Source organism: Crocuta crocuta, unplaced genomic scaffold (genome assembly GCF_008692635.1).
Source record: "Crocuta crocuta isolate KB4526 unplaced genomic scaffold, BGI_CrCroc_1.0 scaffold38, whole genome shotgun sequence".
NCBI lineage: Eukaryota > Metazoa > Chordata > Mammalia > Carnivora > Hyaenidae > Crocuta > Crocuta crocuta.
In genome coordinates this window covers 4,084,613-4,098,239 of record NW_027532605.1, presented here as the reverse complement: position 1 = coordinate 4,098,239, position 13,627 = coordinate 4,084,613, and the positions used below count along the sequence as shown (strand labels likewise).

Here is a 13,627-nt window from a genome sequence, read left to right as displayed (position 1 = left end):
GAGAAGGTTTAGTAGGTTAAATGTACAACTTCGGCTCAGGTCATGATCTCACGGTTCACAAGTTTGAGCCCTGTGTTGGGCTCTGTGCTGACAGCTCAGAGCCTGGAGCCTGCTTCAGTTTCTGTGTCTCCCTCTCTCTCTACCCTCAAAAATAAACATGAAAAAAATTAAAATAAACACAAAGCAAGATTTTTAAACTACCTTAATAAAATTCAGTTGCTTAAACACAATTGAAAAATATAAATGTGATGTTCCTGACAATTTAGAGATTATTACAATAATCTTACACCAAAGAAAAGTTTTATTCAAGTATAGATTACTGGTTTAAAAATACATGGGTAAAAGACAAACATACAAAGGCGTATCATACAATGGGTTTCTAAACTCAATACTTTTGAAATATGAAACAATGATCATTACCCCCAAAAGTCAGTTTATTGAAACAAATTGATTTTTCAGAAGGTCTATAACTCTTCACTCAGCTTTTGTTTACAAATGTTACTGGATTTTTTTCAGTCTCATCAAATATCAGAACTTTGTTTTTGATATGTTTACTTCTCAAAGTAGTATACAGTTATTTCTTGCAATTAATTAATGTCAACTATAGGAAGCTTCTCTAAGTCACAAGAATTCAATATGGTTGTTGCTTTGGAAAGAGTTACCATTTTACATTATATATGCTAAGACCCATATACTGAAAGGCAAAACATAAATGGGCAAAACATGGGGAGTGAGAACAAGGGGACTAAGAAAAGACAACGTTTTCTTTTTCTGTAGGTCTGCTAAAGATGACTTCATTATTTACTTTGGAACTACTGCTAGAAAAACAGTTTCTGCCAGACCACAGGTTAGCTATATAGTTGTCCATTTTGTGTTTCCTTTTCTAAATAACAGCAGACTTTAACAATTAGATTGATCAAATAAGCAGAGACCTCTAAATTACCATATACGTTAAATTATTTTCTTAATTGGTTTAGCAGCCTTGTATCTGGAAAGGCAACAAAACCCATTCTGTTCCAAAATTAGAAGGCTGACTCAGAGGCTGTTTGTAAAGTGCCTAGCTGTCTTCTGTCACCAGTCATGAAGGTGGACCTTCATGAACTCATTAACTTAATAAATTTAAAAATGACCTCAATCTATCAACACAATGTTGAGCCAGCAAAAGCAAAAAAGTACAATCATAAGGTAGGGATTGGATTGTATAAAACATGAGGGAACTATCCTCTTCTACAACATAAGAGGACCATGTATGGTAAAAAAAAAAAAAAAAAAAAGATCTATAATAAACCTGCAAAGAGATGATTCTGGTTTACATGTAAGTCTGCTTAAACTGACTATGACTGAATGATTGGAAATTTTCTTCTCCTAACATAATGTCCATTCATTATAAGCTAAGCTGATTTTGTTTTCTTATCAATCTCTTATTTCCTTGAATTTATCTACTATTCCTCCACTGTACAGCCACTTAACTTAAAATCTGGGCCTGCCCAGACTGCCTGTAACACCTCTCTTCAGAAAGATACCAGATGCATTAAACAGAGGCATCTTCTAATTAATATCTGCACTTCAAAACAGCATGTGAAGAACCAGCACCTGGCCCTTCAATGTAAATACTTCTCATTTCACATTATCATGGAAACAGTGCAGTTTACTAACCACTCCTTCCTTACAGAAAACTCAGTAGCTGTAAAATTTTCTGTTCCATTTCAAAACATTTCAATACTTATTAATTCCAAAGATCCGAACACCATGTAGCTGTGGCATTTTGGGAATTAGTACACTCAGGAGAGAAGCTGTGTTTAGGATGAAGTGAGTTGGATCATACTTCGTATAGAAACTTGCCAGAAAGTATCTGTAGAAATAAAAGTTAAAATATATAACACCTAAAAATGAAATTACTTAGAATTTATTTAAAAACTTAAAAAAAAAAAAAAGGCCACTGGAACACAGATACCTAAAAGCAGAATCACTTTTGAGCACTAAAACAGGAGGCACCAGTTTGGGGTCTAAATTCATTTGGGATTTAAAATTTTATTTAAGGGAGAAATATATGCAAATTTTGCATTACTGAAATTATGTGAAATGCCTTTGAAATAAGGTTTGCTATTTGCTACTTAGCATCTTTTAAAGAAGAAGTCTTTCAAACTAGGGCTCATTTACTCTGAAATTTCAGGTATAGTTTTGTATTTATGGATATGTTTCTAAAGAGAGAATCCAGATCCAAAGCATCTATCATATTCTTAAAGGGTTTGTGACCCACCAAAAGGTTAAAAACTGCTGTTAAAGTTGTGGAAAATGGGGTGTTAGTACATGAGTACAATTCAGTATCTTTGAAAGAAAACAAATAACTTGGTTGCCTTTTTGATGTTTATTGTATCCAAATAGGTTGGTAACCAGTTTAACTGGAAAACTGGAAGACACTGTTGTAACATTCCAGCTGTTTTGCTGTACCTGAACATAGTACAAATTCAGACATCCAATGTCAGAAATTTGTCTTAACAAGCCTATGCTACCTTTAGGACCATAAATCATCAAGTCAGAATGTCTAGTTTTACCCAAGGGTACAACAGAGTACAGACATATCATCTGGACACTGAGTGTATCCAAATATAGACAGGATATCGTACTTTGCTTGATCACAGCTATGAAGTTAGTCTGCATTTGAGTGTTTGTCCAATTAGTACTTTTAGAGTATATAGGAAAATATTCTAATAGCCTTTCCTCTAAGTACAGTCATTAATTTCTAGTAAGAAGAGATAAATATCTTGTGTAATATGGTTAGAAAAGAACAGCTATTTTCAAATATGACTGTATACACATTTTCAGAGTCATCTAAATTGAGAAATTCTATAATCTTCCACCTATTTCACAAACTATAATCAGAAAATTCCTCTTGAGAATAATCCATATTCTTTAATCTTTAGTTTAAATCCTTTCCTTCAGCTTTCATATGCTTGAAGACTGTGTTTATAACTTCCTTCCCTGAACAAAATAGGATATCACTTGCATTTAGTAAGCTCATTTGATTTCCCATAATCATTATGGGTTTAACCTATAACCTGATATGATAGAAATAATAAATTTTTTTGGAACGCCTTCTCCTCATCATACTGTAGCATATACTGTATGTATCATACTGTCCCTTTTAATAAAAACTGTATGTGTAAATTATATGAAAATTACTTGGTTCTTGCAAAAACCTAGACAGCCCTCTAAGGGAAACTAAACTGAACTGGGGATCATGTAATGGCATTTATTTGCCAAAGGGTATACTGGAAAGAGACCTGCACTAGAAACTAGAAGTTTAGGGTTTCACCTGGGCTCTTGACTCTGACTAGCTGCAAAATCTGGAACAAGATAATGCATTTGAGTCTGTTTATCTAAAAATATGGGGTAACACTGCATGTCCCACCTACCTAACAAATGATGACCAAATAAGAAAATGTGAAAGCACTCTGAAAATTATCAATGCTATATAGATGGCTTTAATGTTGTTTCTTCAGTTATATAAGGAATTTAATCACAAAATATTTGAAATCATACCTGTGGGTCAAAAATATATTTTTAGAAATACGGATGTTGTACACAGGTACATCTTAGTTGACCACTTTGTGACAGCCCTTATTGAAAATTCACTATACATGTCAGCCTTTTACATTAATTATAATGCAATCCTCAACATTTTAAAGATGAGAAAATAAGGCTTTTAAAGAAATGGCCAAAAGTCACAAAGCTAGAAAGCAGTAGAGCTAAAGTCCAAATTTAGGGCTGTTTAAAAAACTATTATTCCTGTTACTGTGTTTATCTTTATTAGATCATACAAATCATTATCTTTTGACATTAATTTTATATGGGGCCTAAACAAAATTTTAAAAATTTCCTCAAAGTCCTAACAACATAAGGAAAAAAGAAATCTCCTCCCACTTTATGATCAATTTACTTTCATTTAAAATTGCCTTCCTTTTCCTGATAATCTATCTAAAATCTACCTTCCCTAAGTCTCAGTTTAAGGAATCCTAATTTAGCCTCCACGGAGTTTTCCCATTTACTGCAGACTGCACGGATCCTAAATCATGGATATGTCATTATATAGAACTATGTGGTATATAGTGTTTGATTAAAAGATGTGAAACATCCATTATGCATGCAACTATACTGAGTGTGGAATTCAGAGCAATCTATGCATTTATAAATTCTTTACAAAAATAAAACATTTATAATAACAAACAATGCTAAGTGGCATAAATAAGGGATGTGTAACAACTACTAAAGGATTTCAAAGCAAGAATTATTATTTAAGGCTGAGTGCTAAGGAGAAGACTGCACTGAGAAGTTGTAATTTAAATATTGAAAGAAGAGTAAGATAAATTAAGAACGGAGAAGGTATTTCAGATAAGAGAAATGATTTGAACAAAGGCATAGAAATGGGACTATGCACGAAGCATTAAGAAAAATGCTGCTTGGAAGAGCTTGACCAGGTGGTAGTTGGGTGGAGGTATAATATTCACACAAAGGAAAAATGAGGTAGGAACCATTTGTGGAGGTAATACCTATATACCTATCAGGTAATAGGAGGAAATTTAAGGTTAAACGCTTTAGAGATAGGTATTATCTCATTTATTTCTTACGGCATCCAAATGAGTTATGTAGTATTGGCTAGAATTTCATTCATGAGCAAACCAAGCAGGCGGCGTGATAAACATAGGGACTCAATCCAAATCTGTCCTACGATGAAAGCTAACCCTCTCTTATCTATAAATTATACAGCAATCTCTCCCAGGGAGCTTGAACATCCAAACAAGGAGAGGCAGATAGTCAATGAAATTCATGTGAAATCACCCAAATCCTTGGTTAAAATAGTGGAATATAGAATAAAATTATGAATTAGCTTTCTTATAAGCAACTTAAGGATTTGAACTACAATATATTTGATCTGTGCATCCTAGAAGCTCTAAACATACTAATAAGTACATTACATTATCTCCATATATTACGGAATGAAGTAAAAACACTTTATTACCAGCTTGTTAAAGATTTTGCCTGTATTTTATACTCTGAGTTAGCTATTTATTGGTATAGGTTTCAACAAATATTATTTGTAATTGAAATTCAACGTAATAAAAGGACAGCTTCCTCTTATCCAATCTTCTTCATTCCTAAAAATTTCTACCACTTACAGAATTATTGGAGAAATTGTGAAAAACTTCCGTGAAGATGTAAACTGTACTCCATAGTCCAGTTGTTCCCAATGAGTAAGGAGCCGTGCTTTACCCTGGTCAGGAGTTTCAAAAGGTGTTCCTTTTACTGCATGCAAAAATACATACATCCCCTGAAATAAAAGCAATATCAAATATTAGTATTTATCAGTAAGCATTTAGATAGTTCCAGACTGCTTAGCAGTATGGGTGATTCAGATTAATAGCTCAGGTTTTAAGCTTTCATATTATTTGTGAAAAATCAGTTTCTTCATAGTAAAATAAAACTTTCAGGGGTATATGAAAATTATTTGGAGAAAACCAGTAAAAGGTCAACCAAAAAAGTAACCTATTTTCATCTCCTATTAAATTGAAATGCACACAAAAAACATCAGGATAGCTTTACATCATTATTTAGATTTTCTAATTCCTTTCCTATTAAGAAATATGATTATCTTATCCTTGATGTATAGGAATGTTTAATGTTACATTGGTAAATATGATACTTATAAAATGAAAAAAAACATGCAACTTGTTAAATAATAATAAAACTTTCTGTATCAGGGGAAAATGGGTTTGAAAATATTTAATATTAGGACTGTGTTTGTCTCAATAGTTCTCTTCTAAAGAGACAAAGATGGTTATGTAATAAGTATAATGTTCAACTCAATATGCTTTTAAAATTACCACTGTGGGGGCGCCTGGGTGGCTCAGTCGGTTAAGCATCTGACTTCAGCTCAGGTCATGATCTCGCGGTTTGTGAGTTCAAGCCCCGCATCGGGCTCTGTGCTGACAGCTCAGAGCCCGGGGCCTGCTTCAGATTCTGTGTCTCCTTCTCTCTCTGCCCTTCCTCTGCTCACACTCTGTCTCTCAAAAATAAACATACATTAAAAAATTCTTTTAAAAAATAATAAAATAAAATAAAATTACCACTGTGCCCTAATAGTGTTTCTTCTGTAGTTGTGGTTTTTGTTTCTTTGTTTAAAGTAAAAAGCCTTACTAAAAGCCATTCTGTTCAGCAATATTTTTGAACATCTAATTTTGTGATTAGGAAAAAACCAATATATACTAGATTTGATTTCCTTGAGATTATGATATCCATTCAGATCACTGATAGTACTACATTGCAGGATCACTGACCCACCAGTAACAGAATATTCCTGCCTAAATATTATTATGAAACCGTATTCCCCACTAGTAGTCATAATGAGGTATCATTTTTTCTACTTCACTTTTAATAAATATATGGGAAAAAAGAAAAACTTGTGATTTGTAATTTTATATTATTAACTAGGTTAAGAGAGCCCTCGTTTTCAAGGTTAGCCTACTTTTTAGTTATTCCATTAGACAATTCAAAAGTTGTTTAGCTGCAATGACACCTAAACTATATAGAAACAGACTCATGTTCAAATGGATTAACTCAACAAATATTCAGTAAGTGGCTTATACATATAGGACACAGGATATGGATGCATTTATGAAACTGAGTAAGACATGTCCACAGCCTGGGAAAAAACTCACTCTTCTAAGAGATAGTAAGGGGAAAAAAAAGATATGAATAAGCAATTAGAATGTAGGGCAGAAATTGCTATCAGAGGTACAGAATATTCAGCAAATGCAGAAGAGGGAAAGGTTCTTTGTTGCTGAGGCAAAAGCTGTGATGCTACCTTGTCAGCTACCTCATATGTGAAGGTTCAGTTCAAATGACCATCCTTAGTGATGCCCTCCTCATTAGTAGTAGCCTATGTACTTGTATAGAATTTTATTGAAAATATTTTATTTATAGCACAATATGTTGTTTGAATTGTTTACATGTTTGTTTTTCCATTAGCCTGAATACCTCAGGAACAAGGGCTGGTATACAGCAACTATTAGACATTAAGCCAAGATGACAGTAAACTAAAGGATGTTTATTCTGTAAGCACAAAGAAACCATATTCACATGGGCTTTACAGGAGACAATAGAACAGAAATCATTTGTTTTTAAATTCTGAGTATGTGATCCAAAAAAGAATCTCTACTCTAGCCCATGCATGTATTAGAATTATCAAAAAAAAAAAAAAAAAAATCCTCTATTATTTCCTTCAAACTACATGCATTACCAGTGTTCTAGAATATAATATTCAAACAGAATATCTCAGATATCCTTTTCAGTGAGACATTATAAAATCTTACCTGACCATTTATCTTCTATCCCATTATTTTTAATAGGAGAATTTCTACAAAATTTAGTGATAGCTAATATATACCCAAATCAAAAGAATTGGAAAAAGAAATATGTAGCTCATGGTTAGCCCTTACAAAATATTTACTTGCTCAAAATGCAGAAAATTCTCATTCATTTTAAAAGCTAGGCTAAGAATTTTGTGAAATTAATACCTCTGAAAGTGAACTACAGCATTGTAAAAATGAATAAAAACAAATCATTGTAGGTTTCTACTGTATGGTTTAGAAAAGCAAAGACAGTGTTTTTTTTCTTATTGGGGGTAATACCTAGGTTTACTTTCCCATTTAAAAGCATTCGGAATACATTTCACAGTTTTAATTGGTTTAAAGTAGGCTATCTTCAAAGGAAACTTAAATTTGGAGTCATGTAATTGCTACATCGTTGGATGGAACTTAGGTCTTTAGTGTGATGAATTAATAAGCCAGAAGTTTGCTTCCCTACGTATTGTCAATTACCATGTGGCAATATATTGTGCCTCAATATCAGTTAGCCACTTGAAAACATAAGAGCGAGGGGTGACTTCTAAAGTACATTTAATATATGTGCCATCAGAGAAGGAATAATTATGTGACAATACAGACTAATTCAGCAAACATTTACATATATCCTTAGAGACATGGAAAATAAAAAGATAAATGTCTAATAAAACTATGATAAACACATGATAAAAGAACGCAGCATGGGAGTTTTGTAGCTTTCTGGAGAAGGTGGTATTTGAATAGTTTTCCTGGACTAGGAATCAGCCTGGCAGCGGAGGATGGAAAAGGGGTATTAAAATAGTGGAAAAAGAGCCTAAGCCAAAGCAAAAAGGTGAAAGCAACATCATTTTCATTACTGTTAGAGCAAAACTCATGTTTGGAGATGGGCTGAGATAGACTGAGTTCTTTTCTTGCCTCTGTACTATTATCTCATATGCCACATAAGAAACTTGTTGCTTTACAATGAATGTAATGGGAAATCATAAAAGGACTTAGAGCATGACTTGATCATATATGCATTTTAAAAATAACTCTGTGCCAGCTTGGAATGGAGGAGGGTAGAGTAGAAGAACATCAAGGAGACTATTTAATCTACTGGAGTACCCCACCTGAGAAACAAATAAGGGTATAAATCAGCAATATCTGTGGGCATCAAGATGAGAGAAAGTAAAGCAGCAGAACAGACAGGGCTTTGACTATATGGATATGGAAGACAGAGGAAAAGCAGTTAACCTAAAACTAGAGTGACCATATATCCTAGTTGGCATGGACGGTCCTGATTTATACCTATTTTCATGGAGTGGTTATTACGAGAGATCCTTTTTACTCTCAAAACAGTCTCAGTTTGGATAATACAATATACTAATCATTTTACTTTTGAAGCTGTCTGGCTTGACTTACTGGGCACATAGTAGTGCATTTAGATTAGATTAGGAACAAAGCCAGAGGAACGGGTTGTAAGGGGTAAGAGACAGATCAGGTAGTTCAATTTATAGTTGTTTGTTCTACAGGTAGAAACTGAAATATGGATAGATGAACCTAGACACAATACATAGAATAAAAAGAGATGAATACAAGAACCTTGGAGACAGCAATAGGAGAGGAAAACATAAGACTGTACAAGAAGAAACAGAAAGGAAAAGGAAAAATCAGAAATATATCTAGGAAAAAGTGATCCCATGAAAGCCAAAGGAAAGGAATTCTAATAAAAGGGATATAATTCTTGTCAAATATTTCAGAGAAGTTGGTATTTAAAAATAGCATTTTGCCCTATCAAAGTCCATTGCATAAAGTGGACTAAATGGACATTCACTTATTTTTACCATATTATCCTTGTCCTCCTCCAGTCAAATTCAAATACTCTTCAGAAGACAGGAAATAAATACATAGTTCATCTGGATTCAATTAAAAGTTTCAATTAATTGTATTGCTCCCCTTTCATAGGCTGTTAAAGATAAGAAAAGTCACTATCAGTTGTTTTTTTTAAATTTTTTTTAACATTTTATTTATTTTTCAGAGAGAGCGAGCGAGCGAGCAGGGGAGGGTCAGAGAGAGAGGGAGACACAGAATCTGAAACAGGTTCCAAGCTCTGAGCTGGCAATCAGCACAGAGCCCGACGCGGGGCTCGAACCCATGAACTGTGAGATCATGACCTGAGCTGAAGTCGGACGCTTAACTGATTGAGACACCCAGGGTGCCCCGGTTGTGTTTTTTTTTTTTTTAAACAGACAATTTTCAGGGCTGCATAATATGGTCAATAGAGTCAATTGAATCTCTGATACTTTGCGGTGTTTTTTTTTAGTGTTTATTTATTTTTTTGAGCGAGAGATAGTGTGAGTGAGGGAGGTACAGAGAGAGAGAAGACACAGAATCTGAAGCAGGCTCCAGGCTCCAAGCTGTCAGCACAGAGCCCAACGCGGGGCTCGAACTCACAAGCTGTGAGATTGTGACCTGAGCCGAAGTCGGATGCCTAATCGACTGAGCCACCCAGGCGCCCTGAATCGCTGATACTTTGTAGGGCTATCCTATAATACAGAAGATCTACAGTCAACATGAAAAAGCTAAGGCACTATAAGATGCTCAATCAAGTATAATTAAGCTCAAAATTTCTATACTGAAGCAGGAGAGTATACTTATATAATTTAGAAAAGTTTAACAAGGATTGAAAACAAAGATGTTTATTAGACTCCAGTTAATCAAAAACCGTCATTTCTTCTAAAACATTCTGTTTAATACTATAGCAGCCTGAATTAGTATTTTGTATTTTTTGCTAAAATGGCGTTTTTTTCTAGATCCTATGAAACCAAAATAAAAATCTTAGAGAGAGTACCCAATGTTTAAAAATAAAGTATTAATAGATAACCCTATCCTTCATTATATATGGATATCTTCAAAATTATCACACATACTAAAAATTAGTGTACTGTACACTTTTAAGTCAGTGAATTTTGTTATATACGTTATGAATTATAGCTCAATAAAACTGTTAAACTATGTCATGTGTTTTTCTTTCATAACATAAGGCTTTAAGCTCTTTTACAAATTGTTTAAATACACATAACATAAGATGTATCATTTTAACAGTATTTTAAGTGTACAGTTCAGTGGCATTAAGTACATTCCCATTATTATGCAACTATCACCACCATCCACCTCTAGAACTCTTTTCATCTTGCAAAACTGAAACTGTACCCATTAGACAGCAACAACCCATTTCTTCCTCCTTCAGCCACAGATAAGCACTAAAGCTTAGGATTTTAAGCGCTTAGTATAAAGGTGAAATTCTTACCAGATTATGTATAACATTTGTCAAGGTCCAAGCAACAGGAACACTGAAGAATGGAATACTAAGTAGAACAATATGAAGCAAGCCAACTCCCAACGCGTAGGTTAGCCACATACCCCGGCTGTTCATTACACGGGTATTTGGATTCACCTCACTGTGGGCAACTCCAACATTCATGTTTGCTCTGTAGGAAAGCAATGAAATGAATCAACACGACGAACTATAAACTTAAATACTTTTTTTTCTCACATGACAAAATAAGTATGTTACTAGGATCATTTTTCTCCGGTTGTTCTGAAATAGAACAAATACGCCCACCAAAATATGCTATTCGTAGATCCTAATAAAAGCAGTAAATAATTCTTAACATTTGACTTCATGATAAGATGGACAACTTATTTTTATGGTTCTTATTGATAAAATAAGCAGTTAAAACCCTTTTCCTAAAGCTTGTCTTCTACCATGCTGGTTATACTAAACGAAATAACGGACAAGAAAACTCAACTGAAAGAAAACCTACATTTTCTTATTAAGACCAATGTGAAAGCTCAGGAGTTAAACGTACCAACAGAAAAGACCAATATTAAAAGAGCAAAGCTGCAGCATTATTTACAATAGCCAAGATATGGAAGCAACTGAATAAAGAAAATGTGGTATATGTAAAATAGAATATTACTAAGCCATAAAAAAGAATGAAATCTTGCAACAACATGGAAGAACCTAGAGGATATAATGCTAAGTGAAATAAGTCAGAGAAAGGCAAATACCGGTTTCACTTATATGTGGAATTTAAGAAACAAAACAAATACACAAAGAAAAAGAAGACAAAAAAAAACAGACACTTAAATACAGAGAACAAACTGGTAGTGGGGAGACAGGTGAAATGAAAAAAAAAGGATTAAGAGTACACTTATCTTGATGATCACTGAGAAATGTACAGAATTGTTAAATCATTATATTGTACACCTGAAACTAAATATAACACTGTATGTTAATTATACTTGAATTAGGGGCGCCTGGGTGGCTTAGTCGGTTAAGCGTCCGACTTTCACTTAGGTCATGATCTCGCGGTTCGTGGGTTCCAGCCCCACGTTGGGCTCTGTGCTGACTGCCAGCTCAGAGCCTGGAGCCTGTTTCAGCCTGTGACTCCCTCTCTCTCTGACCCTCCCCTGCTCACGCTGTCTCTCTCTCTCTCTCCTAGAAATAAATAAAACATTAAAAAAAATTTAAAAAAAATTATACTTGAATTAAAGACCAAAAAAAAAAAAAGGCAAAGTGGATGCAGCCAGTCTCTTACACTTCCTGTAACGTTTCCAAAAAGAGTGGTCACGTTCAAGTAACTTCTTTTTAAATACTGACCCTGGGAGGAACACAATGTGGTGGAAAATTTATATGGTCAAGGGATAAAGTTTGCTTCTCAATCTCAGGGAACAATAAGGTTAAAACAATGAGTGTTTCCTCCTCTAATTTGTCAACTCTCCTTAAATTTTGGAGGTTTTTTCCTTTCTAAGTTTTTTCCTTTATTGCATTCAAGTTGAACACCAAAGGAAGAATGGGTTACTAGTTCCCAGTTAGTTTAATGCTGACATTTCCTTGGTTCTAAGAATCCCTTGAATAAAGTATAACTGTCTTGAAGAATACCTATCATCCTAGTAAAAACCAACCAGTGAGACTGAAAGGGGGCCATGGTGAGAGTATATTTGGAATAGCTCTGATTTAGAAATAAGTCAATTTCTAAATCAGTTGACACTGAGAGGAATTTCCCATAACCGGATCCAACAAGTGTTTCCAGAGTAAAATGTCTCATTCTCTCTCCAAAAATCTATGGAACACGCATCAAGGCTTATGGTAATGGTTACACTAAAAGAAGCAAAAGTCTCAAATTTACGTGTGTAAATATTTCTTCTAATCTAAACATGCACTTTGCATCGTACATTATTTTCATAAGCTATAGGTTATACTTAGAAGATGCCACGACTCAAGATGCTTTCCCCATTTTCTACAGGATGGAGAAAAAAATAAATACAGCTCGAAAGCGGCTAAAAATTTATACCCAGGCTTGAAGGCAAAGCTGGTGTGGTACAGACCCTACCCCGGTACACAAAACCTTTCCAAGAAGTCGGCCGCGCCACTTCGGGCCGGGCAAACAAAGACTTCCGACATTGTCTACCTACGTGTGTGCCCTGAGGGCGGCGACCCGCAAGGACCCCCTTGGGGACTCCTTCTAGAGCCAGACAACCACCGGCAGCCTTTCCCGAATGCTGGAGTGCTAGGCCAGCCAAAGCTCAGCAAAACCCGCTGCTGCTACCCCTGCGGGGTCTCCTCACCCGTCCCTTCCTTCTCGGAGCTGCACCTCCCGCCACTACCACCTCAAGACGACAAGGATGTGCGGTAAGCCTCGTGGCCACTAGCCCCGCTCGGCCAGACTGGGATCCTCGGACGCAACCGCAGTTCACTCTCTCCCCTCAAGCCTCCCTGGCCGGCCTGCAGCTCCCTACCGCCGCAGATAGCAGGACATCCCCTACAGACGTTCATGCCCACTCACCGCCGCCCCACTCCCGGCGGCCAGCTGGCAGCAGAACCAGCTCCGCGGCGACGGCGTCTCTTCAGGCGGAATGCCAATGGTCAGCTCCCGGGCTGCGCAGCTTACGGAAGCTTTCGGAGCCGAACGCGCCCGTCAGGGGATTGGCTAGGGACAGCGCCAATCCCACGTTCCCCGGGAAGGGCGGGACTAAGTGCTGCGCGCCTAGGGCCCGCCCCGCCGCGCTCGCTGGGGGCGAGTCCGAGATCCGCGAGGCTGGGCCTGTGAGCTCTGCGGGACGCTGGCTGCTCCGACAGTGGACGGTAATTGCGTACCTCCCGCGAGCAAGAAGGTAGTGTTGTGTGCCTAACGGGCATTCATTCTTATCTTCTCGTAGTCTCGAGAGTCCCTTTTCCCCGA

The 13,627-nt window shown here is 36.1% G+C and overlaps 2 protein-coding genes across 4 annotated transcripts in view; one reads left to right on the top strand and one right to left on the bottom strand.

Moving 5' to 3' along the window:
* Nucleotides 1-283: 283 nt before the first annotated feature.
* Nucleotides 284-13,562, bottom strand: ORMDL1 (ORMDL sphingolipid biosynthesis regulator 1). 3 transcript variants are annotated; one of them, XM_077780204.1, is made up of 4 exons: nucleotides 13,543-13,562; nucleotides 10,690-10,870; nucleotides 5,178-5,329; nucleotides 284-1,852 (listed from the first exon to the last, which is right to left on the bottom strand). In XM_077780204.1, exons 2-4 carry the CDS (start codon nucleotides 10,861-10,863, stop codon nucleotides 1,717-1,719), a joined length of 462 nt encoding a protein of 153 aa, XP_077636330.1. In that variant the 5' UTR covers nucleotides 10,864-10,870; nucleotides 13,543-13,562; the 3' UTR covers nucleotides 284-1,716. The 3 variants fall into 3 exon arrangements, with proteins under 3 accessions (XP_077636330.1, XP_077636328.1, XP_077636329.1); XM_077780202.1 differs by lacking the exon at nucleotides 13,543-13,562 and adding an exon at nucleotides 13,232-13,333; XM_077780203.1 differs by lacking the exon at nucleotides 13,543-13,562 and adding an exon at nucleotides 13,014-13,204.
* The window catches only part of PMS1 (PMS1 homolog 1, mismatch repair system component), a 94,555-nt gene continuing 94,392 nt past the window's right edge, over nucleotides 13,465-13,627 (top strand). Inside the window, exon 1 of the mRNA XM_077780205.1 lies at nucleotides 13,465-13,559. The gene's annotated coding sequence lies outside the window, so the exon portion shown is untranslated. The remainder of the gene's footprint in view (nucleotides 13,560-13,627) is intronic.

Coding starts and splice junctions, on each gene's coding strand:
- ORMDL1 (XM_077780204.1), bottom strand. CDS start 10,863: ATGAATGTTGGAGTTGCCCACAGTGAGGTGAATCCAAATACCCGTGTA. Junction 5,330..10,689: donor CAAATGTTATACATAATCTG/GTAAGAATTTCA, acceptor CTTTTATTTCAG/GGGATGTATGTATTTTTGCA. Junction 1,853..5,177: donor ACAATTTCTCCAATAATTCT/GTAAGTGGTAGA, acceptor TTATTTCTACAG/ATACTTTCTGGCAAGTTTCT.